Here is a 27,592-nt window from a genome sequence, read left to right as displayed (position 1 = left end):
TGACCTTCACCAGGTTCAGTAAGATTTTATTGGTATAACTCCAACTCTGCTGAGGGGGGAAAGCTTACTCTTAAGTAGTCATTTGGCACCCAAATTTGAGTCGAAGAGGAATGCAACTTGGGTACTCAGGGTGTACACCCATACTCAAATCATGGCCTTTCCATGGACCACTAGAAGCAATGAAAATGCGGACACCAAATGCGGACAACATTCTTATTGCCATACTGACGAAATATTTGTGCCATACTGATACAAAACAAAGTGGGGACAATAATCATGATAGCAGTTCAGTTCATCACACAGATTAAGCCGACAACAAACGAGCATTTTCGGGTTACCAACCAAACTACTGGCACCAGACGCACATCGCACAAGACCACGACAACGAATGACACCTTTCCATCCTTACCGGCGGCCAGATTACAGCCGCCAGGACCTATCAGACTCAACCGAACCGCAATCTACACTACTGGAGCATAGCACGTCATCCGAGCTCCCTTCAGTTTGGTCTGAGTCATCACCGGCTGTCGGTGTATTCAGAACCAGGGGTCCCTAAGTCCCGAGGCCAGGCCGGCCATCCACCACATGTCACCACCCTGCAAGGTAAGAAGAAGCTAAGTCCCGGGAGAAGGTGCTCGGGGCCGCCGCCTCTGGTTCCCGAGCACCCTAGTTCCCCGATGATCCGCAGAGCCCAAATACCAAGAAGGAAGTGCTCGGGAGAGAGTACTCGGGGCTGCACGTGGCAGCCCCCGAGGACTCGGTGCCCCGAAGGTCCCACCGAAGTGCTCGGGAGAGAGTGCTCGGGGCTGCACGTGGCAGCCCCCGAGGACTCGGTGCCCCGAAGGTCCCACCGAAGTGCTCGGGAGAGAGTGCTCGGGGCTGCACGTGGCAGCCCCCGAGGACTCGGTGCCCCGAAGGTCCCACCGAAGTGCTCGGGAGAGAGTGCTCGGGGCTGCACGTGGCAGCCCCCGAGGACTCAGTGCCCCGAAGGTCCCACCGAAGTGCTCGGGAGAGAGTGCTCGGGGCTGCACGTGGCAGCCCCCGAGGACTCGGTTCCCCGAAGGTCTCACTCAAGTACTCGGGGGAGAGTGCTCGGGGCTGCACGTAGCAGCCCCCGAGGACTCGGTTCCCCGAAGGTTCGCGCAAGATCATTCGACGACCCGAAGGGTCCCGTCGTCAGGGTGTCATCCAGTCAAAGGCCCAATGCCGCATTTAATAGGCACGCGCGGTCTGACATCCTGACATCCTGACATTCTCAGCTGCCCACGCCCCAGTGTCAGACCCTGCCATGCACTGGCAGGGGGGCGTGGGTCCATTAAATGCACGGGTCCTGTCCCGTTTCATCCAGGTGCCTCGGGATAACGTTGCCAGAATCGAAGCGCTCCGCCTGCCACCCTGCCCTGGCAGAAGAACAAGACAGGGTGGGCGCACCGGGCACCTCTGAGGCTGCCCGGTGGGCCCCCTTTATGGCGCCCGAGGGCTTCCACAGTGGCGGGTGGTCGGATGCGCGCCGCATTTCTCCACCGCCCCTGTCACTTCGTCGAGATGAAATGATTACGCCTTTCTCCGTGGCACCTTGACATTCGCATCCCCTCTTTCCCATTCAGGATATGTTGAGGTCGGCGCGCCTATAAAAGGAAAGGATGGAGAACACAAAAAGAGAGGACCCCCCGACGAACAAGACCGAAGGAACCGAAAGTGTGTGAAGAAGAGGACGCAGACGCTCGAACCAGCTCAAGCCAAGCTAGAACACGAGAGCCTCAAGCTCTTTGTAAACGGCTCTCCCCTTAGAACCAGATACATCCTTGAAGAATTCCCTTCAAGGATAAATATAGCGCTCACACAGGAGTAGGGTGTTACGCCTCCGTGCGGCCCGAACCTGTCTAAACCCCGGTGCACCCATCTTTTCCTCGCATTAGGGCAATCATCTCCCGCCAGCCATCGCATTTGTTTCCGTTCCCGCTTATTTTCCAAACAAGCTTTTCCAGGATCATCCCCCCGGCCGAATCTCTAAAAAGGGGTCTCTCGGGATCCCTGCGACAGGAGTTCACCCTCCGACAGCTGGCGCGCCAGGTAGGGGGGAGTATCCCTGGATTGTTTGTTTTCACTTTTTTTTCCCAGGAAAAGATGGCCGGAGGGCACCGTCTCCAGCGTTCCGGCTCCACTTCCAGTGACGGAGCGTTGCCCGACGACCGAGAGAGCCCCGTCGCTGCTGCGTACCAGCGGCAGCCGCCATCCACGTGCGTGGTTTTTCCCGCGCAAGGGGATCAAGGCGCTGGGCCCAGCAGGGCCGCCGCCGCCGCTGCCGACGTACTTTCCGACCCCCAGCAGGTGGTCGGATCCCCGGCCGCTAGGTCCGCCTCTGGACCACGTCGGGTGCCGCCTCGGCGCAGGCTCGCTTTCAGCGAGGCCAGCCCAGGAAGCACGCTGCTTGCAGCACATGCTCTCCTCAGGCACCCGCCCGTTCAGGCCATGCCAAACACTCCGGAAGGCCGGTGGATACAAGATGTCATCGCTTTGGTCGGCACTGCTCGTCGCCAGGTGCAGGCCGGGAGTCCTCGCGCCACTTCTCAGCATGGTGCCGCCAGAGCCGGCTCCTCAACGGGCAACACCCGCACTGGCCGAGGGGTCTCCAGGCGGAGCGCCGTCCCCCTGGCCGTGTCTGAAGCCCGGGACCTTCGTTTACACCTTGATGAGCGGAGGGGCCACGAGGATGCCCGAGTTACTCTCGAACGTCAGCGGGAGACTAGGCAGGGGGTTGGGGCAGAGGACCAGGCTTCCTCTCTCCCGGCCCGCGGCCACCGGGGATCCCCGGCTCGCCGCTTCTCGCCACCGAGGACCCCCGCTCGCGCTACGGGGTACGGCACCGGTTGCCGTGCCTTCACCACCGAGCTCCGCCGGGTTAGGTGGCCCTCCAAGTTCCGCCCCGAGCTGCCGGAGAAGTACGATGGGTCCATCAACCCCGTCGAGTTCCTCCAGATCTACACGACGGCCGTCCAAGCGGCCGGAGGCAGCGAAAAGGTGATGGTAAACTATTTTCATGTTGCCTTGAGGGGTTCCGCCCGCTCTTGGCTTATGAACTTACCCCCAGGGTCTATCGACTCCTGGGATGACCTGTGCCACCAGTTCGTGGCCAACTTTCAGGGCACGTTTACGCGTCTCGATTTGGAGTGCGACCTCCACGCCGTCCAGCAGCAGGAAGGGGAGACGCTACGGCGATTTATACAGCGTTTCAGCCAGGTTCGCAATACTATTCCGCGAGTGGCCCCCCATGCTGTTATTGTTGCTTTCCGGCAGGGCGTCCGTGATGAGCGGATGCTCGAGAAGCTAGGTACGCACGAGATTGAGACCACTGCGGAACTCTTCGCACTGGCCGATAAGTGCGCCAAGGCTGCGGAGGCCAGGGCGTGGCATGCTCCTCGCCCCGCTCCCGACCAGCCAAGTTCTTCCCGCTCTGATAAGCGGGAAAAGAAAAAGAGAAGGAAGCGCGAGGCCGCTCCCGTCGAGCCAGCCCAAGTCCCCGCTCACAGGGTGCCGCAAGAGCCCGATCACCGGCAAGAGCGTAGGCCGGGTGTCGATCGGCGCCCCGTCAGGGCCCCTGCTCGGGCTCCTCCTCGGGCCTCTGTGCCCGCGAGGGCCCCGGCACCGGCTAGGGCGCCAGCTCCAGCAAGAGCCCCGGCCCCTGGCCGAGCTCCTATTCCAGCGAGGGCCCCCGCTCCCGCGGGGCCCGAGCCAGGTAAATGGTGTCCCATACACCTGACCAGATGGCACGACCTCACGGAGTGTCGTACGGTCAAAGGACTCGTGGAGCAGCGCCAGAGGGAGCGCGACGAGTCCCGCGGAGGAGGCGATACCGAGGTCGTCCCCAACAACGCCGAGCTCGGCTTCCAGGAGCCCGAGCATGCGGTCGCCTTCATCGACGGGGGCGCTTACACACCCTGCTCGCGCCGTGGCATCAAGGTCATGCGGCGCGAAGTGTGCTCGGCAACCCCGAGCGAGGAGGCCACAAGACCCCTGAGGTGGTCGGATGCTCCGATCACGTTCAGCATGGCTGATCACCCCGTCAGTACTGCAGCCGTGGGACGGCTACCTCTGGTAGTGTCTCCCACTATCTGCAATGTTAAGGTCGGCAGAGTGCTGATCGACGGTTTTGCCGGCCTCAACCTCCTTTCCAAAGAGGCTTTTGAGAAGCTGCAAGTATCTTCCCGGCGCCTAAAGCCGTCACTCCCCTTCTGTGGAGTAACTCCCGGGCACTCCCTGCCCCTCGGGCAGGTTGAGTTGCCTGTCACATTCGGGAGCCGGGACAACTTCCGCACGGAGTGCGTCCTTTTCGATGTTGCGGAGCTCCCTCTCCCCTACAACGCCATCCTCGGGCATCCGGCGCTTGCCAAGTTTATGATGGCCGTGCATTATGCATACCTTACGGTTAAGATGCCCGGCCCCGCAGGCTCTATCTCCGTGATCGCCGACTCCGGCGGCGCCGTCTCCTGCGCTGAACAATCATACATGGCTCTGGTCTCAGCGCAGACCGAGGTTGATGGCTCTACAGGGGGCTCGGGACCCTCTTCATCCAGACCCCGACTCGCCGCCGACACCTCTGTTCCAACGAAGGAGGTCGAGGTGGACGAAGACGCTACCCAGGTTGTCCGTATCGGCAGCGACCTGGGCAGCAAATAGGAAAGTGCGCTCGTCGCCTTCCTCCGGGCTAACGTAGACGTGTTTGCCTGGCAACCGTCCGACATGCCCGGGATCCCTAGGGAGGTGATCGAGCATCATTTGGCCGTGCGTCCGGACGCCCGCCCAGTGAAGCAGAAGGTCCGGCGGCAGGCGCCAGAGCGCCAGGAGTTTATCCGCGAGCAGGTCTGCAAGCTCCTCGACGCCGGATTCATTCAAGAAGTCCTCCACCCCGACTGGCTAGCAAACCCAGTCATCGTCCCGAAGGCAAACGGCAAGCTTCGCATGTGCGTGGACTACACCGACCTTAATAAGGCTTGTCCTAAAGATCCTTTCCCCTTACCTCGCATTGATCAAATTATAGATTCAACTGCGGGATGTGATCTTTTATGCTTCCTAGATGCAAACTCTGGGTATCACCAGATTCGCATGGCCGTAGGGGACGAGGAAAAAACTGCTTTTACTACCCCGGTGGGGACTTATTGCTACATGTCAATGCCTTTCGGCCTGCGCAACGCTGGATCCTCTTTCCAGCGCGCTATTCGTATCACTCTTAACTCGCAGGTTGGCCGCAACGTCGAGGCTTACATCGACGATCTCGTGGTCAAAACCCGAGACCGCGCCACCCTGCTCGAGGACCTTGCCGAGACTTTCAACAGTCTCCGCTCTACCCGCCTCAAGCTCAACCCGGAGAAATGTGTCTTCGGGGTGCCGGCGGGCAAGCTCCTTGGTTTCTTGGTCTCTGGCCGAGGGATCGAGGTCAATCCGGAGAAGATCCGGGCCATCGAGCAGATGCGACCCCCGGTTCGACTCAAGGAAGTCCAGCGCCTCGCCGGCTGCATGGCAGCTCTCGGGCGCTTCATCTCCAAGCTCGGGGAGCGAGGGCTCCCCCTCTTCAAGCTTCTGAAGAAATCTGGTCATTTTGACTGGACGCCGGAGGCCGAGCAGGCCTTCCGCGATTTAAAGAAGTACCTCACTTCGCCACCCGTGTTGGTGGCTCCCTCTCAAGGTGAGCCCCTGCTGCTCTACGTTTCGGCCACTCCTCAGGTTGTGAGCGTAGTACTGGTGGTGGAGCGCCACGAGTGTTCGGGGCCGGGTGCTGGGTCCCAGCTCCCAGAGGCCCCCGACCACTCACTTGTCCTCGTGGCTCCCCCTGGGCAAGGGGTCGAACCCGAGCATGCTGCTCTTCCCAGCCAAGGAATCGAGCCCGAGTGCCCGGCCAGCCCCGACCATACCGCCGACCCTGGGGGCTGTGGCAGCCCCCCGGGTAGGGCCACCATCCGGGCCCGCCGGGTACAGCGACCGGTGTACTTCATCAGCGAGGTCCTCCGGGAGGCCAAGACTAGGTATCCCCAGGCGCAGAAGCTACTCTATGCCGTGCTCGTCGTCTCCCGGAAGCTGCGCCACTACTTCCAGGCGCACAAGATTTCGGTGGTTACCACTTATCCACTGGGACCCATTCTCCGGAACCGGGAGGGCACCGGGCGCGTTGTCAAATGGGCGGTCGAGCTGGCGGAGTTCGACTTACACTTCGTCTGTCGCCAGGCAATCAAAAGCCAGACACTCTCCGACTTCTTGGCAGAGTGGACGCACGTCCCCTGCGTCATCCCAGAAGAGATCTCTATCTATCCCGGGCGCGACGCGCCCGGATACTGGGTTATGCACTTCGATGGCTCCCTCTCGCTGAAAGGCGCAGGGGCCGGAGTGGTTCTCACCTCCCTAACGGGTGAAGAGCTCCGGTACGTCGTACAGTTGCAGTTCCGCGCATCCAACAACATGGCGGAGTATGAAGGTCTCATCGCCGGCCTCCAGGCTGCGGTGGGGCTCGGGATTCGTCGCCTCCTGGTCAAAGGGGACTCCCAACTGGTCATCAACCAGGTATCCAAGGAGTACCAGTGCACGGATCCTCAAATGGCGGCGTACGTAGCTGCAGTCAGGAAGCTCGAGAGACGCTTCGACGGCCTCGAATTGCGGTATATCCCTCGCCGCGACAATGCTCCGGCCGACGAGCTCTCTCTCCTGGCCTCCTCACGTGCGCACGTCCCTGCCGGAGTCTTTGAAGAAAGACTCGCACGGCCTTCCGTCCTGCCTGCCGAACAGGATGAAGGGGAAACCTCGAACTCAATTCAGGGGACCCCGGCGGTGCCCTCAGTGGGAAGCCCCGTCAGGGCGCCGCCGTCCGGCGAGTGCGCTGTGCTCGCCGAATGTTCTCAAGATGCCTCGTGGATGTCTGACATCCAAGGGTACTTGAAAGAAAAGTTCCTACCCGAGGATGAGGCGTCTGCCGAAAGGGTTGCTCGGCAGTCCAAACGCTATGCCATGGTAGATGGGAATCTCTACCGACGTAGCGCAGGAGGTGTCCTCTTGAAATGCATCTCTTGGGCAGAAGGCGGCGATCTTCTCGCTGAGGTCCACGAGGGCGAGTGCGGTGGCCATTCATCGTTCCGCACGCTGGTCGGGAAAGCCTTCCGGCAAGATTTCTACTGGCCTACAGCCCTCCAGGATGCTTCCGAGCTGGTTCGGCGCTGCAGGGCGTGCCAGTTCCATGCAAAGCAGATTCACCAGCCAGCTCAGGCTCTCCATACCATTCCCCTGTCATGGCCTTTCGCGGTCTGGGGTTTGGACATTCTGGGTCCATTCCCCCGAGCAGTCGGGGGCTATGCATACCTATATGTCGCTATCGACAAATTCACCAAGTGGCCGGAGGCGGTCCCAGTCGTCAAGGTGACCAAAAACACGGCGCTCCAGTTTATCCGTGGCATCACCAGCCGCTTCGGTATCCCCAATCGGATCATCACCGACAACGGCACCCAGTTCACTAGTGCCTTGTTCGGGGACTATTGCGAAGATCTCGGCATCAAGCTTTGCTTCGCTTCCGTCGCTCATCCTCGGAGTAACGGGCAGGTCGAGCGCGCCAATGCGGAGATACTGAAGGGCCTCAAAACCCGGACCTATAACGTGCTCGCTAAGCACGGAAAGGGATGGGTAGACGAGCTGCCAGCCGTGCTGTGGGCCAATCGGACTACGCCAAGCCGCGCCACCGGGGAGACTCCGTTCTTCCTCGTCTATGGCGCCGAAGCAGTCCTCCCCTCCGAGCTCACTCTGGGCTCCCCTCGAGTGCATGCATACTCCGAGGGTGAGCAGGAACATCAAAGGCGCGACGACGTGGACTACCTGGAAGAGCGCCGGCGGCGTGCTGCTGTCCGGGTGGCTCGGTACCAGCAGAGTCTACGGCGTTATCATCTGCGCCATGTCCGGGCCCGGTCTCTCGAGGTGGGGGACCTAGTTCTCCGACGCATCCAGTCGCGCGAAGGAATGAATAAGTTGTCCCCTGTGTGGGAAGGTCCCTTCACCGTGATCGCGGTCCCCCGGGCAGGTTCTTTCAGGTTGGCGACGGAGGAAGGACAGCCACTCCCGAATCCGTGGAACATCGAGCATCTCCGACGCTTCTACCCGTAGATGGTCGTGCTCGCGGCTCAGGTCAGCAAGGCCGGGGGTTTCTCCCCGCCCGAGCAGTCTGAAGGCTTCGCCCCGTGGGGTAAGTTGTTGTCGCCCAACCTTGTAAATATTGCACATTAAGTATTTCAATAAGCAATCGCTATGTTAAAATACTTTTTCTGGATTCCGTATGTTTAATCTGTCTGGTGAGGAGCTCGGTTGTGCGAGAAAAAGTCCGTTCTCTCTCTTTTTTTCCCCGCTGTCAAAAGAATCCCGATCGGTATGCATGTGAGCAGTCGCTACTGACTTACGTCCGCCATGGTAGGCTGTGGTGTTCGGTGTCGTGACAGGCTCCCGGGCACTACAGAGTTTTGGGGTGCTCCGGGTAATCCCATCGCTCGAGCTGCTCGAGTAGTCCGGAGCTCGGGCCCCCGGAGCGGGCTGTCGGTGCTCGGTCTGGTCTGTCATACCCGGGCACCACCAAACCATAGGACCTCTGGGTTATGCCTCTGGCCGCTCTTGTCCGCCGGTTTGGGTATTCGAGAGGTCTCGGGTCGAAAATGAGAGCAGTCTATAGCAAGTACCGCACTGACAGAGCGCACCAGACAAAGAAATCCTATTTTTTCTCTTAAGTCACAGGCTGGCGATCACGAGCAGCTCGGCCGCGAGGGCTTCAATGCCCCGGTCTCTGGTCGGCTCCAGGGTCCTCGGGCGGTCCTACCACCTAGGCATGGGTGGTCGAGATCACCCGACCCTAGGAGCCTCGTATGCCTCTAGGCGCTCAGGCGCTCCGTTAAAAGAATCGAGTCCCCGGGCACCCGAGCTCGGAAGCACATCCCTCCTGGATCGATGAGCCGGAAGGCCGACAGCTGTCCGGTGAGTGGTTATATTCAGACAAGTCTGCTTTAAGTAAATTTATGTCCTCGAGTCACTCTCGGGGGCTCTCGCGGTTTAATCTGTTCGGCGAGGTGGCCTCCTCGCACGCAAAACCCTGCCGCGTGACTACTTTTTCCCAGAACGACAGAACGGTCTGCAGAAAAGAGTAGCGTGCTTGCGATAACGTCTGACCGAAGCCCTTCGTGGTGGTCATGGTGTTCGGTCCGCTTTTAAGGACCCCGAGCACTACCGAGTCCTCGGGTGCCCTGGGTAATCCTATCGCTCGAGCTGCTCGGGTAGTCCGGAGCTCAGGTCTCGGGGGCGGGCTATCAGTGCTCGGCCTGGCCCGTTTAAAGCCCGGGCACCACCGGACCGCGAGGACTCTTGGTCACATTCTCGCCCGCACACGTCTCCCTTCTACTAACTGAGTGGTCGCAAAGTGAAAAAGTGTTCATCAGGCACGGCGTGTTCCGAGCGGGATCGATCCATCCCCCGGGCAAGGAAGTCTGTGTCTTTGTTCTTAACTTAGGCGATGCGGATTCGTGAGAGCTTGAAGGCCAACTGTGCCAGCAACAGCGATCAAGACAACTTCATCCTCGGGAACGGGAAGGTCGGGAACGGCCCGACTGAGTACTCCCCGGGACTTCGAAGTAAAACATCGGAAGAAGCATCGAACACATAGAGAAACTGGAGTTGCGAGCCCAGGGAAAAACAACCATTTAATATTCACAGGATATTTCCAAGGCATTTTCTAAGGGTTCACTCCTACATCTACAACAAAAGAAAAGAGGCTACAAAAGATCTAGTCGGCGGCAGAGGCGTCGGCTGAATCCTCTGAGTCATCCCCGGGGACTGGCGGCGGCGGCACCTCTCGCCTGAAGCCGGCCGCCACCTCGGCGGCGGTACTCCGGACCGCTGCCCGGGCAGCCTCCCCCTCAGCCTCGACCACTCCCTCCCGCGCCGGCTCCAGTGGGAAGTTCGGGTCCCTGCTTCGGTAGCAGGCCAGGACGTGCTCGGCCACTGCATGCGCCAAGCCACGTCCCTCCCGGGCGGCGAGTTCCTGGACCGCCCAAGGCAGGGCCTCGAGGCGCTCGCAGACCTGCTGCAGCCCCAACACTTGTCGTGCGGGGCCGTCACCCTTCGTGTCGTCGACAAGCCGTCCAAGACCACCCTTCTCCACGGCCCGTCGCATCCGTCGGAGTATGTCCTCCAGCATGTGCTCGAGGTTGACCCGCGAGACAAAAGAAGTCTCGAGCTTCTCCTTGGCGGCCCGCAGCTGTGCCTCGAGTCCCTGGTCCCCGGCCGGACCGGAAGAACCGCCAGCCGCGGTGGGAGCGGCAGCCTGCTTCGTCTTGGCCACCATCTCGGACAAGGCGCGTTCGCGCTCGGCCAGTTCCGCCTCATGCTTCGCGTTCTCCTCCGCCCTGGTAGCCGCGGCGGCCGACGCAGCAGCAGCTTCGCCTTCTCGGTGACTCAGTTCGCCTTCTCGGCGACTCAGCTCATTCTCCCGCCGGGCCAACGCATCCTCTTGCTGGGCCACTGAATCCTCCCGGGCACCGAGATCCGACGCCGATAGCTCATTGTCCACTTCCCTGATGGAGACGTCCTCCTCCCAGCGCTTGAATTCTTCTCTGATCTTCCGGAGATCGTCTTCCCAGCGCTGGAGGTCGGCGCGCGTCTTCTCGGCCGCGCCCTCCCGGCGGGCCAGCTCGGCTTGCCGCTCCTCCGCAGCCTGCTCCCGGGCTGCTACAGCCACCTCCCTCTCCTGCGCCGGCCCCATCCTGGCAAGGGCCTCGGCAGCTTGCTGCCTCGACGCCTCGGCCAAGCGGGCGGCGTCTTATCGTTCCCGCGCGGCCTCTGCCCGCGCGGCTTCCGCGCGGATGTCTTCTAGGAGCTTCTGCTCCCGCGCGGCTGCCGCACGGGCCTCCTCCTGGGCGCCCGCCAGCTGCGCCTTCTCCAGTGCCAGGCGGGCGCGCTCGGCCTCGAGCTCCCCCTCCTTGGCGTTCACCACTGCGCCCAGCCGCCCAACCGCTACTTGGACACCTTCAATGGCGGCCAGGAAAGGATCGGCGGGCTGGCCGGGCACCGGTGGGGCCCAGGCTTCTCCGCAGAGTGCCTCCAGGGGGGCCGAGCTCTCCGCAAGGCCTTGCACCGCCATCCGCCCCGGGCTCTGCCTGCCCGGGGTAGGCTCCGCCGGAGCCAAGGTCTCCTCTCTAGCACGGCGGCTGCCCTCCTGCGGCGACCCCTTCACCAGCCTGCGCCGAACTACCAGCAACCTCATCGCCAAGTAGTTCCTCCAGCCCGGGGAGTTCGGAGGCCTCAGGACTCCGGCTTCTTGGCCGGTCCACGGGCCCCTGGGCATCGAACTCCGGCAGCCCCGCCATAATGGCCACCCGGCTGGGGTTGGCACAGAGCGCCATCTCCGGCCACGGGAGCTCCGTCCGGCTCATGTCCTCCGTTCCGGTGATCACTCGGGTCATCCCCCGCAGCTCCGCCTGCCCCAGATCCCAGCTCGCGCCAATCTGGGTCCTGGTGATGTCCTCCGGCCCGGTGTAGAACCAGCTTGGCCGGGCCCGCTCTCGCAAGGGCGCCAAAAGACGGCGCAGAAAGTCCACAACCACCATGACTGAGGTTAGCCCGTCCTCGCGCAGTTCCAGAATGCGCTCCAGCACCGGCTTCAGTCTCGCATCTTCTGGTGGTGGCGCCTCCCACGTTGATCGCCGAGGTTCCGCCACCTTCTCTGGCAATTCGAGGCGCTCGTGGGGGTCGATGTCGACGAAGAACCAGTCCCGTCGCCATTCCTCCCACTTACTGCGCATCACCTGGGGAATGTAATGGTCCCCCAGGCCTTCCCGGAGCCGAAGGTTGCAGCACCCCGCGACGTCCGCCGTGGAGTGCCCCCTCTTCTTCCCCACCGGCCGAAGGACGAAGAAGTGGCGAAGCAGCGTCGCCGACGGCATCACCCCCACGAACATTTCGCAGAGATGCACGAAGACCGCCAATGCCACGACGGAATTTGGGGCTTAGGTGCACCATTTTGAATGCCGTACGTCTCCAGCACTTGCAGAAAGAAGGCGGAGAACGGCGGCACTAGCCCCGCTGCCACGAAGGAGGTGAAGAGGACGGTCCGCCCAGGGACGGTCGTCGCCGGCGTCAGAGTCGCCGGCCTCACCGCCACAGCACCCTCCTGACCCTCCGGCACCAGCAGCTTCCTAATCTTGTCCGCCGCCTCCTCGTTCCTCAGACGAGACTCCGGCAAAATGCTGTCCGAAGTCTTGTCCCGGCGACCTCCTCACCCTCGTCATCTCGACAGGATGGAAGGTGTTTTTTGGTGGTGAAGGAAGAAAGAAGGAAGAATGCTCCGGTTGCCTGAGAATCCCCTAAAGGCTTCAGAGCACGAAGAAGGCAAGAGCACAAGTGCAAGAGAGCGTAAAAAGGGGAACGGACCGATCCGTTCCCCCTTTTATATCTCAAAATTCGAAAACTGCCGCCCGAACGGTTCGCTCGGCGAAGCGTCGCCTCGATCGGCGCAACTGCCAGGCGAATCTCCCGCCGATCGCGCGATGTCAGCGGTTGCCAGGCGTATTTTCCTCGATCTACGAGGCGACCGCGCGTGCCGCCCGTATGGTTATCATACCCTTCGGAAGTTGTGTGGATACGCGTCCACTCATTTTCCCGTTGGAACGTACTTGAAGTCTAGGTCCGCAAGGGCCACCTCTCGAAAGCTTGCCACATGGCGTCCGCGACAGCCTTGGCCTCGGTCGCGACGAAGGGCCCATTCGCAGTCTCCGTCCAATCGGCTACCAACGGGCCCGGGGGCTACTGTCGGTGTATTCAGAACCAGGGGTCCCTAAGTCCCGAGGCCAGGCCGGCCATCCACCACATGTCACCACCCTACAAGGTAAGAAGAAGCTAAGTCCCGGGAGAAGGTGCTCGGGGCCGCCACCTCTGGTTCCCGAGCACCCTAGTTCCCCGATGATCCGCAGAGCCCAAATACCAAGAAGGAAGTGCTCGGGAGAGAGTACTCGGGGCTGCACGTGGCAGCCCCCGAGGACTCGGTGCCCCGAAGGTCCCACCGAAGTGCTCGGGAGAGAGTGCTCGGGGCTGCACGTGGCAGCCCCCGAGGACTCGGTGCCCCGAAGGTCCCACCGAAGTGCTCGGGAGAGAGTGCTCGGGGCTGCACGTGGCAGCCCCCGAGGACTCGGTTCCCCGAAGGTCTCACTCAAGTACTCGGGGGACAGTGCTCGGGGCTGCACGTAGTAGCCCCCGAGGACTCGGTTCCCCGAAGGTTCGCGCAAGATCATTCGACGACCCGAAGGGTCCCGTCGTCAGGGTGTCATCCAGTCAAAGGCCCAATGCCGCATTTAATAGGCACGCGCGGTCTGACATCCTAACATCCTGACATTCTCAGCTGCCCACGCCCCAGTGTCAGACCCTGCCATGCACTGGCAGGGGGGCGTGGGTCCATTAAATGCACGGGTCCCGTCCCGTTTCATCCAGGTGCCTCGGGATAACGTTGCCAGAATCGAAGCGCTCCGCCTGCCACCCTGCCCTGGCAGAAGAACAAGACAGGGTGGGCGCACCGGGCACCTCTGAGGCTGCCCGGTGGGCCCCCTTTATGGCGCCCGAGGGCTTCCACAGTGGCGGGTGGTCGGATGCGCGCCGCATTTCTCCACCGCCCCTGTCACTTCGTCGAGATGAAATGATTACGCCTTTCTCCGTGGCACCTTGACATTCGCATCCCCTCTTTCCCATTCAGGATATGTTGAGGTCGGCGCGCCTATAAAAGGAAAGGATGGAGAACACAAAAAGAGAGGACCCCCCGACGAACAAGACCGAAGGAACCGAAAGTGTGTGAAGAAGAGGACGCAGACGCTCGAACCAGCTCAAGCCAAGCTAGAACACGAGAGCCTCAAGCTCTTTGTAAACGGCTCTCCCCTTAGAACCAGATACATCCTTGAAGAATTCCCTTCAAGGATAAATATAGCGCTCACACAGGAGTAGGGTGTTACGCCTCCGTGCGGCCCGAACCTGTCTAAACCCCGGTGCACCCATCTTTTCCTCGCATTAGGGCAATCATCTCCCGCCAGCCATCGCATTTGTTTCCGTTCCCGCTTATTTTCCAAACAAGCTTTTCCAGGATCATCCCCCGGCCGAATCTCTAAAAAGGGGTCTCTCGGGATCCCTACGACAGGAGTTCACCCTCCGACACCGGCGATGTTGAAGGAAGCCCATGCCTCTCCTTCGTCCCCAACGCTACTATTGTCCTCCTCCTCGGTAGACACAGACAGAGAACACCGGCACATCGCATCCTCCACCTGGAAGACTAGCTGACCCAAATCGCCGGCAATAGCATCCACTTGTAGAAGCGTCATGTTCAGATCGACGGCCGCTGGTGTGCTCTCTGGGCTCATGTTGTCGGATGCTACCTTCTTCAACGCGTCGGCCGCATCCTGCACTTGGTCTTGCATCAACGAGACAAGCGTCGCCAGAGCTGCCACGTCCATCTACATAGTTCACCACGGCAATCCCATGAGGCCGATGACTCCCCTTCACCGACGGCAACGCAAGTTCACCCCGCCCCAGTAGGGAAAGATTACGCCCTCCCACCACCTCCTCCGCCGTAGTGCGCTGCACAGAACCCAGCACCCCCTGTGATGCCTCCATCGCCCACCCCGTCCGGCCTTCCCCCATGTCCGACGACTCATCAATCGACCTCCGCCACCACATCCCCACCCCTCCGCCTGTGCACTGTATCTCGCCGAACCTTCGGCTCTGCTGCAACATACTGACGACCTTCGCGTCCTTCCCCCATGTCCAACGACCGCTCAATCTACCGCGGGCGCCACCTGCCCCCCTCCTCCGTCCCCCGCGCCGCAAGGGCTGACGACCCTCCTGACCTCAACTACACGCCGGAACCCAATCCATTGACCTACCCTTCCCCGAATCTACGGCTCGGGTAGGGCTGCTTGGGCGTACCTGCTGTCGATTCGACGCTACGCCGCCTGGCAGCCTCCGCCGACATCGACGCTACCGTCCCCGTGCGGTCGACCTGCCCCCCTCTCCCGAGTCGCCGGCCCGCCGACCCTTGCACCTCCGTCCTCCCTGCTCGTGCTGCCTCCGCATCGGCTCTCTGCGGCTTCCGCACCAGCGCGCGACGCCAACTGCCGAACCGTTCTCCGCTCTCCGTCTGCGCAAAGGGAATGGAGAGAGGTTCCCACGCCCGAGGGAACCTCTCTCCTTTCCCGCCCCACGCCGCGCTGGGAGGGGAACCGATTGGGAGTGCTCGTCCATTCTCGTCTCGAGTGTTTTTCCATCGCAAAGGGAATGAGCCCCGGACGCGAACCCGTTGGGTTCGGTCTTAGTTCGCGACATGAACGGAAATTTGGATTGCTGTCACTAGGGATGGAAACGGATCGGATACGCATGGAACCGAATTCGGATAGTACGATTTACCACATTTTAATCCGAATACGAATATGGATCCGGATATCTTCGAATACGAATACGAATCGGATAGTTCGAATACGAATCCGCATTTCGATATCTACTCGATCTTCGAAATTCAGGTTGAAAATTTAAATTTTTGAAAAAATTTGACTGAAATTTGATAAAATTCGAATGAAATTTGTTCTACTTTGATTGGGCCGGAATTTTACAAATTTTATTCAAAATTCATGTTGGAAATTTAAATTTTTGATCAAATTTAACTGAAATTTGACTGAAATTGTTCCAATTTGATTGGGTTGGAATTTCGTTCATATCTGAAATTTCTAAAACTTTAGCAAAATTTAGTTCCCTGGTTGGCGGATATGGATACGAATCGGATATATCTCGAATTCGGATATCCACATTTGAATCCGAATCTCGAAAACGAATTCGGATATATCCATTTTAGTACCCATTTCAGAAACGAATACGGATACGGATATTCATATTCGCATTTTAACGGATACGAAATTGGATAATTCAAATTTCCTGCCATCCATTTTCACCCCTAGCTGTCACGCGAAAGATATGATAGAGACTTTTAAGAACGGTGGTGCTCCCGAGGGGATTAGTTGAAGAGATAACGAGGATTAAACAAATCATGGGAAATGGTGCACCGGTTATTATAGCATTATCAATGCCAGGTGAAGAAATTTGCATCCAAAGCTCCTGATCGTTTGTGGCGCAGCAACACGTCCCACTTGTTGAACCAAAGCTACGGTACGCAGCTACTAGTACACAAATGCGAAGTGAACAGTCGCCACAGAAAGTTTTGCGACCTGGGCAACTAAACAGTCCGGTTTGTTTGCCCCAATTTCCGGCATTTTAAACGTGACGCTACTGTATGATAAGTTGGCAACTAGAAAGAAAGGGCTACATGTTTGTGACAAGGTAAATAAGATAAAATCTAAAAATTGTATATACTGTAGTCTTACGATATGTATATCTATTTTGCTTCTAAAAATATACAAAATTACTTGTGAGCTCAAACTAATTTGTTTTTTAAAAAAAAATTGCTTCTAGCACTTATATTTGATATTGTCTTTGATTTTTTCTAATTTATTTACAAAATTTATTGAACATCCAATCAAAATTGTCTTAATATGTTTTTAAATTACTCATGTATTCATTCTAATTTACTTATTATTTTTCACAAAATTACTTACATATCTGCATTTAAGAGCAAACAAATAGATGATTTTTTATCACATGTTCTTTGTTTTTGTCAGATTCTACTATTTATCACTGAATAAGTTATCTGTTCTACGATATATCATCAGTGTGTTAATGACATGTGGGTCCAGACCCATATCATAGAACATGTACTTATTCAGTGGCAAATCGTAAATTGTTCCTTGTTTTTGGTACATATTGAAATAGGTCACGTATAAGCATTGCAAGTACATGTGAAAACAATCTAAAATTGGAATAAAATGCTTATATTCAGATATTTTTTATAAAAAATATGTATGCATGTCATAAGTCTAAAACACTCACATGTAAGTTTTAAATGTGTGTTGTAGCTAAACACTATCTTGGTGAGAATCAAGCTTTGGTTTGGATGGTAAGTGGAGGTGATTATATTCCTAACTATCAGGGATTAAATTTAAGTTTGCTCATTATATATCTCATCAAAATAGAATTTTCTTTTAATAGTAAGTGAAGTAACCGTCGATAGTAAATATAATGCTAGTCTTCAATAAATGTTATACAAATGTATATACAGATCATAAGAGTATGTACATATATGTACGTATTATACTATGTTCCTTAAAAACACTAGCTTGGCTCGATCAAACTCACACAAGACAACGCTGCAAAGTTTGAGTAGAAAACTCAATACAATTATACTAGTCCCGCTCTTGAAAGGGGCATAACTCACCAAACATATTAACAAAGGGAAAATTGAGGATTTGCCAATCCATACGTTATTATGTCTGCGATGAACAGGGACAAATCCTGAATCCTCTAGCGCTGGTAGATCGGGGATGAGCCTCCAGGCAACTCTAATAGTTATAGATATTAGCAAGTTTTTATTGTTGCAAGATTGAACATGAGTGAAGATGGACATGACGTAAAGTATAATTTTACTCACATATAGAAAAATCTCGAAGAACTAGTTTTTAAAGGAGAGAATAAGTTATTGTTTTAAATATTGTAAGATAAAAAAATAAGAATAAAATCTTTTAAAAAATATGCCGAGAAAAATAAAATATAACAGATAGAGATAATAACGAAAGATGTCCTGGGCTACTGCAGGTGCGGATGCAGGGGATGGCTCCCGCCTAGAGACTGGTATGGTCCGAACGTCACTTCTCCGGTGGGACTCACGAGCCCAAGAAATCATTATAAAATGGCCGCAGTTCGAGGCATTGGCAACCTCTGCTGCCGCCTGTGGAGTGGACGGGCCCTCCTCCATTTCCTCCTCTTCCCTTCCCCCAAACACAACCGGTCGCTTCCTCAACCCGCCACCGCTTCACCCTCCTCCTCACCTCCCACCTCGCAGCCCTGTCAAATCGCTGAACTGATCGGGCGCAAAAGTCCAAACTTTTTGGACAGGACCCTGCTGGTGGTGGCGGCGGTGTTGGTGTTGGTGTATCTTGGAGAGAGAATCCTTGCTTCTTCTTGAGATGGTTGTTTTGATGTGTGAGCCTGCGAGGTGAGGCGATGGCGGCGCCGGGGGTTGCATGCTGATTGATGGTGGCGGATGGAAAGTAGGCGAGGAGGGGCGGCGGCGGCGGAAGATGCGGGCGGGGCGATGCCGAGCTTTGGGCCTCAGCACGCCATGTACGTTCCCGCGCCACCGCACTTGTTCTTGGACACCCCCCCCCCCCTCTCCATTCCCTTTGGTTTTGTCTCCCATTTACCTCTCCTCCAATTCTTCATGCTCTCTGTTTGTTTCACTTGCATCTGCATGACACGAGCCCTGACTGTTGATTACTAGTTAAATTGACCATGGCACTCACAGAGCATAGATTGCAGTGTTGATTGCCTCTGCTTTCCAGGAGGAAAAAGCTGATTGCTTTTCTGATTAGATTAGACCTTTACCTCATGTGCTGCAATCATTAGGTGATAACTTTTTTAGCAGTAGCAAGTTTTTGTTGGCAGTCTAAGGACCGAGACGAGCAATGATTTCATTCATTTGCTATGCTGCCTCACTCACTGGCCTAACAGTTTGGCAGCTTGCCCCTGGTCAACTGTAAGGGGCTTGGCTTGTTGTCACTGATAACTGGACCACATATGTGTCCCCAACCAGGGCGCCGCAGATTATCACGGTGGCAGGTCCGATCTCCATGAAAGGAGAAGAGGGGCCTCTAAGGCTCTAAGAGTTGGGCACGCGCAATCGGACTCATATGGAGTAGTACTACTATGTATTTTGGGTGAACTATGGACTAGCGAATACGCCAAAGTATGGGGTAGAAAATATGGACTTTGGCTAAGCTTTGCATATTTCCTGGCAGGATCTTTCAAAGTCTCAATCGGTATGTGTTGAAGAAACTGGTTCTGAACGAAATTTAAGTTCTTGCCCGTTACTGTCTGTATCCATGGCCCCTTTGATGGTTACTGTAGTAAATACTCACAAAAGTTTGCAACCAATGCAATTGAATGTCAAAGAGTGGTTAATGTAAGGGAAAAAGAAAAAGAAAAACTTAGTGTGGATCTTTTGATGGTACAGACCCAGATGTTCCAAAAATAAATGTATAGATTGCTCTATTGACTGTTGCAGAAAGGACATTGCGTGACAGATTTAGGTGTGTGTTTGTGAATCAAGACAAAAAAAAAGAAGGAAAAGAAAAGTGCTTGTTGTAAATACATATTTTTTTATGACCAGTATCTAATTTTGGTGAACGATGCTTTTCAGCCACACAGATGTGAACATCATGCAACCTTCTCGAGTTACTGACTTCGGTGCGCTTGCACAGTCTGCTGGATTTCGAATAGAAGATCTTGCTAATCTTAGTACAAGTATGTATTTCAGTTCTCGATCAAATATGCTAGAAATTACATTTTACATCTGTTGTTTTGTTGGTCTAGGAACTTCAATTATTAGTAACGTGCATTTTTTCTGCTTTGAGAAAATAATAATATACTCATAGGCATCTGGCCTTCCATTCCTGAATCCTGATACCTAGTTTTATTTCATTGCTCAATTGTTGGTATTTTTGCTTACAATAGTTACAAAAGATATTATTGTTGTTTACTTTGTTGTACCTGTAAGCTGTAAAACTGGGATTACAATGTGTTCTTCCACCATACGCAGCAGAGGTGTCACTTTTGCAAGCATTGCCACTGTGTGCTGCCACACTCTTGAGCACAATCGCTGCACGCTGTTGAATAATAAAAAAAACTCGATTAGGGGGAGAGACGTCCACCCTAGCATTAATATGTAGAAGGTGAGAATCAAACCCTGGTTGGTTGGGTGACAACCACCTCCACTAGCCAATGTATCTTAGGGAGATTCTCCACGCTGTTGAATAGAGGTGTCACCTTTGCAAGCATTGCTACTGTATGCTGCCAAACTTGTGAGCACAATCGCTGCATGCTCCACCAGTTGAGTAGAAGGTATCTTGGCTATCTTTAGTTTATCAGTAACATGAAAATGTCACGGGTTGTGAGTTTTCCATATTTTGGTGAGTGGGCTTTTGCATAAGTGTTTTGGCTGTACGTAATTGCAATCCTTTTCAAACAGACAGTAGAGTAGTTCTATGGATGTGCATGAGGTACTAAATTTTTTGTTTGATTGCCCATAGTTTGACTGATGTACATGAGGTACTAAATTTTTTGTTTCATTGCCCATAGTTTGACTGCTTCTCCTTTATTTTCTTATATTCAGACACTTCGTTCAATCTGAAGCCAAATACTCATACAGTTAACAACGATCCTCTTCAGTTTGGAAGTTACGGAAAGGTATGCAGGCCACACACTGACAATTTCTGGTCACAGATCAAACACCCGTTAATTAAGTGATGTTCCATCCATATCCAGAGTTGACGCAGATTTGCTTTACTCTTTGTAGCCTATTTCTCCGTCTCATATAAATACTACAGCAGCCGCAACATCAGCAGCAAGAATTGGCCCTCAGTCGCTAACACAGCAAACAGGAGCACAGCCAAATCTGGTGGCTTTAACAACTGGTAACATCGAGAACTGGGAAGAGTTAGCTATGGCTGATAGTCCCAGGACTGACACGTCAACAGATCCAGACACTGATGAGAGGAATCAGATGGTACCGACCATTCTCAGTTCACTGCTTTGTCGGTCTATTTTATTGCGACAGTCATGACATGCTTGATGTTTGCAGAACTGTTCATACTCAGTTTTTGGAGGTTTGTGAGGTGTTTATAAAGAATTGTTTGAGTTTGAAACCTACATGCTTTGATATTTCAATATCATACATATGCATAAATGCCCTGAACAAATTTTAGGCATTAAGGTTCCCTTGCACAAATAATATGGGTGGTGCATTAGATAAAGCCATTGCATGTACCGGTACAATTTCCCCTCAATCTTTGATGAAATATTGCATGCATTTTGGTTGTTGCCTAGTTGCCGACAACATTCTTTTCACATTTGGAAGCTTGGTGTATATTCATCCTCCTTAACCAAGTAATCAATCGAATTATACCTCCCACTAACAGTGTTACTGCAATTATTGTTGGAAAGAATGCTTTGTATTTATGTTCATCTTTAAGTAACATTGATCAGCTTATACTGAAGCATATTGGTTTTTGTCTGCCTGTCAGTTTGAACAAGGACTGCTTGCTGGCCCCACAGCTTCTGATTCTAGTGACAGATCAAGGGACAAACTAGATCAGAAGGTACTCATATCACTATATATATATGATGCTTTGTCGATGTGATAATCCACTGCTGAAAGCAAAAGTTTTTTTTTTACAACCAGACACTTCGCCGTCTTGCCCAAAATCGTGAAGCTGCCAGGAAAAGCCGTTTAAGAAAGAAGGTGAGTTGGTGTGTTACTGAAATTTGCACTCCTATCAGATTCCATTTATGTGGTGCTCTCATCTCGTAGCGTGGTATCACTCTTGATGCTACTTCATTTTGAGATATCTCTTCATTTAAACAGAGTATTACATATTATTTTACACATGAGCTCTATTAGTAGACCATGTATCCATTTTCCACACAGTGTCGTGTGCCTAGCTTGTTATCATACTTACGGTTGTAGATTCAATCAAAACATTTCTTTGGCTATGACCCAGAGGCAGAGCTTCATTGAGGCGCCCCCCCCCCCCCCACAAAAAAAAACATTTGTGCAACGACATTGTAAAAGTAGTAGTATTTAGGCAATATTGTTGATTAAGCTTCAAAGTGGCCACCCTCTACCTTGCTTAATTTACCTATTACTTAGTGTTGGCCCCTTCTAATTTTGAGTCCAAGCTCCGCCACTGCTATGACACTACCTTTTCCCCTTCTCTTCTATGCATCTTTTTTTGCACCATTTTGTAGAATTGATTTGCACTGTTTCACCTTATGTTTTCGTCAGGCATACGTCCAAAACCTTGAGAGTAGCAGACTGAAACTTACTCAGTTAGAGCAAGAGCTTCAGCGGGCTCGTCAGCAGGTTCTTCTATTTACATTCATTATTTGAAAGAAGTTTCGAGAGTTGTACATGCTGTCCATATTTTGACCAATGTGTAATTCTTCAGGGTATTTTTATTTCGATGTCTGGAGATCAACCTCAATCAACGAGCGGAAATGGTAATAGTACACTCCCATGACTCTTTCTAAAAGTTTTAGGTTAATACACATGGTGCTGTGTACTATATTTCATTATGGGACTTCAGTTAGCCCTTTTCTTGGATGCTCCTTAACACTTAGTTAGGAGTAAAATAAGGTAGACACAGCTAACAACTGAAACAAGTTACCATAGCATTTCACACATGCTTGAGTTCCTAAGGAATTATTGTAGCTTGTTTATGATTAGAAGTTTACAAGGAGTGCTACGATTTGAATTATTGTTTGTTTGATACCATCATACTGCCAGTGCCCTCTGTGTTCATGTCCTCTGATTTGTAGGAGCTTTGGCGTTCGACATGGAGTATGCACGCTGGTTGGAGGAGCACAACAAGCATATAAATGAGTTGAGGGCTTCAGTCAATGCTCATGCTGGCGATAACGATCTTCGGAGTATTGTTGATAGCATCATGGCACAGTACAACGAAATTTTCAGGCTCAAGGGTGTAGCAGCCAAAGCAGATGTTTTTCATGTGCTGTCTGGGATGTGGAAGACCCCTGCTGAGAGGTGTTTCATGTGGTTAGGTGGCTTCCGATCATCTGAGCTTCTTAAGGTACCTAATGGTTTTTATTTTGCATGCACAATTGAATCCCTTCGCCTCTTGGCTCTTGCCAGTAAAATCCAGGGTCCCTTCTTAATGGGAGTTTTCATTCTAACTGAATGATTTTGCTTAGTGTCTTTGTGACAAAATGTTTTGTGGGCTGCATGCTGTTCAATAAGGAAAAAATGGCACATTTGCCGATCCTCATACCTCTATATTTAGGATTTTCCATCAAAAAATGCCTAACTACAAAGCTTGTTGTTATGTGCAGAAGTTACTGTTCACGCGAAGAAATCACTTTTCACTCGCGTGAACAATACCGTGTGGTACCGTAGCGTGGCTGATTAAAGAGATAAGCTAGTTTCGGTTGGTTGTAGGGAAGAGATAAATTAGTTTGGAAGGTCAGATCAGTAAAGATATGTTAGGAAGTCGGATTGGGCGAAGTAGGCAAGTTGGATTCGGATAGTATTAAGTTAGAATCGGCAGGAAGGAATAAACGAGTTGTAATCAGATTGGGACTCTGTAAGTTGGCCGGTATTAGGAATCAAGCGAGAAGAATTAATTTAGTCTCATCTAATATTCTAAGTCTCTCATCTATAGTCTAATATCTCAAACCCAGTGGATGTTTAACCAGTTATGATCTAGGATCATAACAAATTGGTATCAGAGACTATGACTTCTGATGCTGAGAACACGTAGTTCAAGGCGCTTCTCGCCACGCGTGAAGAGCAGTTGCGGAAGGAGATCAAGGAGGGCTTCACCACCAGTACCCTAGCCAACATCAAGCAATAGCTAGGCGAGGTGGTTCAGTAGCTGGTTGTCGTGTCCTCGCAACTTTCGGTGGTGGAACAATGCTCGTTGGATGTTGCCAACCAGCCACTGCTGTTACACAACAGCACGGCTTCCTGTGTGCTGGCGCCCTCATCGGCGACAACCATCAACATGTCACATCCTGTAAAGTGGTACGTCATCCAGTGCAGCAACTCCTTCACCGACGACAACCCTACCTCCAGTCACCGCCTTACCATGCCCGCCTCCATTACCATCTGCCACAAAAATTCACCAGCTCCAACGCCGTCTTCCATGGGATGGCAAATGCATGCATCATGCACGTCAAGGATGCTCAGATTTCAGTGTCTATCAACAGCTACCACATGAACGTCTTCGTTTGTTCAAAAATGCCATGTATGCGCTACCCTGCACCTTCCAATATGTTGTGTTGGTGCTTCAACCATAGCCGCCACTCTACAGCTCGAGGGTGGGCTGTCTTCGAAGGAGGGGAGAGACGTTATGTGCAGAGGTTGCTGTTCACGTGGGGAGTTTTACATTCATGAACAGTACAGCACGGTACTGTAGCGCGGCTGATTAAAGAGATACATTAGTTTCGGTTTTAGGGAAGAGATAAATTAGTTTGGAAGGTCAGATCAGTAGAGATGTTAGGAGAGTTGGATTAGGAGAAGTAGGTAAGTTGGATTCGGTTAGGATTGAGTTAGAATCGATAGGAAGGAATAAACGAGTTGTAATCAGATTGGGACTCTGTAAGTTGGTCAATTATATATGGTTGGAAATAGTTGTGTAATAGGAGTCAAGCAAGAAAAATTAATATAGTTTTATCTATAGTCTAATCTCTTGTCCTTAGCAGCTAACACCGTCCGGCTATCCTCTTCAAGGATGTTTACCCCGTATCATCTAGGATCATAACACTTGTCATGGTAGTTTTTTTAACACCTCATACAGAATTCAAGACGCTAAACTTCAATCCTGTACTTTTTTCTGAGACGAACTTTCTGAGTGATTCTCATGTGCTCATCAAATTCTCTTAATTTCATACCAACATTACTGTTGCAGTTACTGGCAGGCCAGCTAGAGCCTCTTACTGATCAGCAGCTTGTTGGTATATCCAACCTGCAACAGTCCTCCCAACAAGCTGAAGATGCTCTTTCTCAAGGGATGGAAGCATTACAACAGTCGCTTGCAGAGACTCTAGCATCTGGATCCCTGGGCCCAGCTGGACCTTCTGGCAATGTTGCCAATTACATGGGACAGATGGCGATGGCTATGGGAAAACTCGGCACCCTCGAAAACTTCTTACGACAGGTTTGTTATGCAAATGACGGACTGGCTCTTTTGGTAACACAGTATTATCTTTCTTTTACTTAATTTATTCGATACTGTTTAAGGTCTTTTGTGCAGACTATCAGTTATGTGATATACTTAAATCCATATCTTGGAGAATAAAATTTCTGGGCAGCTTATACAAGCTTACTCTGAAATGAAATACCTCGATTACAATATCATTATTGGAAATGCTGATGAAATATTATCTTTTCAAAATGCTGTTGATAGATAAATAACATACCAAAACAATGGTAGATTTTGATTTTAAATGCATCTAGTTTATCAGTTATAGCAAGGAAGTACATAAAAAATGTTTAACAATGTCATATGTGCAGGCTGATAATCTGCGGCTGCAAACACTTCAGCAAATGCAACGAATATTAACCACCCGCCAATCTGCACGAGCTCTGCTTGCAATAAGCGACTACTTCTCTCGACTACGTGCTTTGAGTTCTCTTTGGCTTGCCCGTCCACGGGAATAAATTCAATTAATTCATAAATAGGGTAGTTTTAGGCATTGTCTCTAGTGTTGTATTAGTCCACTAGTTTCTTTACATTTCTCATGTGTTGGAGAGAGATTTGGATCAGGAACTTCTCATGTATGTGTTCAAGTGGATGTTCAGTGCATATTGTAGATGATTTCATATTATGAGTTATTGGACAGGTTTGTAACATTTTTGAAAAAAAATGGAGTTGTAAATACTTGCGGAATAACCTAAGATCTTAGTAAGGGATGATATTTGCGTATATAGTCGACGAATAGATCAGTGCAACCTCACTGTTGGGCAATACAGAGAGTACATGTCAGATTAATAGTTCAATATCTGTTTGCTGAGTTATGTTGTTCCAAGGAAATTACAGTACTGCATGTATTACCCTTAGTGAACCAATCAATAATCACGTTTTTTTTGGTATGTATGGGGATGATTCATGATGAATATGATGAAGGATTAAACATATCAAACAATGCGAGTGATAAATGATCTAATACGATTTTCTTTCTTTATTTTATTAGTAAAATGTGTTATATATTTGTAGCCGGTAACAAGGTAGGAAAGTTAGAGGATGATGGTGGATGGTAAAAATAGGTAAAATATTTGAATTTTATAGAATTTTATTAAATAGGAGGAGAATAAGAAAAAATGTGATACGGAGACATCGTGTTTTATACAGTAGAGTTTATATAGTACTTCCTCTGTTTATAAATAATAAGTATATTTTTTAGAAAGATCAAATTTTATATATTTTGACTAACATTTAAAGAAATTATAAGAATGCCTAGTATATCAAAATTATACAACTAAATTTATAATTTAAAATAATTTTATACTATATAGATTTTGTAGTTATAAATGATATATTTTATGAAAAAATTTAGTCAAAATTTAATTTCGGAAACGAGATTAAAAGAAATACATATACTATTTCTGAGCTGATGGAATAAAAATTATTAGATATAAAAAAATAGAGGAAGAGGTAATACAGAACTGACTGGTGTTTTATTCCAGAGATTCGAAAGGATGCACGCGATTGATTGGAACCTCGGACGGCGCACAGGCCGCGATCGCGATCTATTCAGATAAATGATAAAATCAGTTGGATCGGGTTCCAGGTTGTTGAGTAACAGCCCAATAACAGCCAATCGAAACGGCGCAACGCAACGCATCAGGTTCAGTCCATCGAATGGACAGTTCACAGTAGGCATACAAGCACAGAAACCAACACACACGACTGCGAAGATGACTCGCAAGTCATAGATCAGCATTTTATTGCCCAGGATACCTAGGTCAAAACGATCATGGTACTTCAGCAGCACATTACAGAGAATCAGTCTTCAGCAACGAGAAGATTTCAGAAATATAAAGAAGAAACATCAGTGTGAAACTAGCACGAGTACCGCAACAACGGAGAACTGCAGAATGCTCGGTGATCTGGCCACTGAACCTGATATACCACTCGTCGAGGATCTTTCTTCGCATCCGTTACCCGCTGGGAGCCTACCGAGCTTCGCTGAACCGCCCTTCTTGGCGCCTTTCATTCTTGTGAGCTCAGAGATGAAGAACCCATCTTCTCCACGACGAATTTCCCCTCACCGAGGGTGTACAACTGCCCACGTATCTGATACTTTTTGTCCAGTGAAGCTTCGGAAGGAACATCGATGAGTAGGTCTTGTCATTGAGAACTCCAACTGGTTATGAACATATGGCAAATGGCTAGGCACACCACCTACCAATGGAAGCTCCCTGCTCTGTGCCAAAATGAGCAGTTAATATGTCTCCTTCAGTGAATCAAAGAGTAGCTCAGCTAGCCCCTTCCTGGCTTTCGACGGAGGGAAGTTTCGTCACTCATCAGCATCTTGTTTCTTTTTGCTACCAATGGGTCTCATTAATCTGCATCGAGAGGTCACAGTTATTATTTTTTTACAAAAAAACATGATCATGGGTGAAGAATAGTCCGGCAGAAATAAATACGCTTGCAAATACCAGGAATTGTCTTTATCCGAAAAGACCTTGTGCATTGGGCAAAGTATCGCTGATGCAAAAACTTACTAATATGTCCAAGAAACTGAACAATGTCAGGTCACTTCAGCTGTATGGGGAAAATAAAAATCGCGGATGGGCATAGGTGAACTTTCAGATCCAAGGAAAAGGATTGTTTACAAGGAATATCTTGTCTTCACATGGAGGACTTTTCTCCAC

The 27,592-nt window shown here is 51.8% G+C and overlaps 1 protein-coding gene across 1 annotated transcript; it reads left to right on the top strand.

Annotated features, from left to right (window-relative positions):
* The first annotated feature begins 17,851 nt into the window (after positions 1-17,851).
* On the top strand, positions 17,852-25,728 carry LOC133908960 (transcription factor HBP-1b(c1)-like). Its single transcript, XM_062351202.1, has 11 exons — positions 17,852-18,264; positions 19,340-19,443; positions 20,312-20,385; positions 20,495-20,704; positions 21,222-21,296; positions 21,380-21,439; positions 21,983-22,060; positions 22,146-22,197; positions 22,516-22,787; positions 24,624-24,872; positions 25,229-25,728. Exons 1-11 carry the CDS (start codon positions 18,185-18,187, stop codon positions 25,373-25,375), a joined length of 1,401 nt encoding a protein of 466 aa, XP_062207186.1. The 5' UTR covers positions 17,852-18,184; the 3' UTR covers positions 25,376-25,728.
* The last annotated feature ends 1,864 nt before the right edge of the window (positions 25,729-27,592 follow it).

Source organism: Phragmites australis, chromosome 2 (assembly GCF_958298935.1).
Source record: "Phragmites australis chromosome 2, lpPhrAust1.1, whole genome shotgun sequence".
Lineage (NCBI taxonomy): Eukaryota > Viridiplantae > Streptophyta > Magnoliopsida > Poales > Poaceae > Phragmites > Phragmites australis.
The sequence above is the reverse complement of the archived record's forward strand: the minus strand, read 5'-3'. Positions and strand labels throughout refer to the sequence as shown.

Excerpts from the sequence above, each read along its gene's own strand:
- LOC133908960 (XM_062351202.1), top strand. The coding sequence starts at position 18,185 with ATGGAAAGTAGGCGAGGAGGGGCGGCGGCGGCGGAAGATGCGGGCGGG. Across the intron at positions 20,705-21,221 it reads CTGATGAGAGGAATCAGATG|TTTGAACAAGGACTGCTTGC; the intron begins GTACCGACCATT and ends TCTGCCTGTCAG. Across the intron at positions 24,873-25,228 it reads TCGAAAACTTCTTACGACAG|GCTGATAATCTGCGGCTGCA; the intron begins GTTTGTTATGCA and ends TCATATGTGCAG.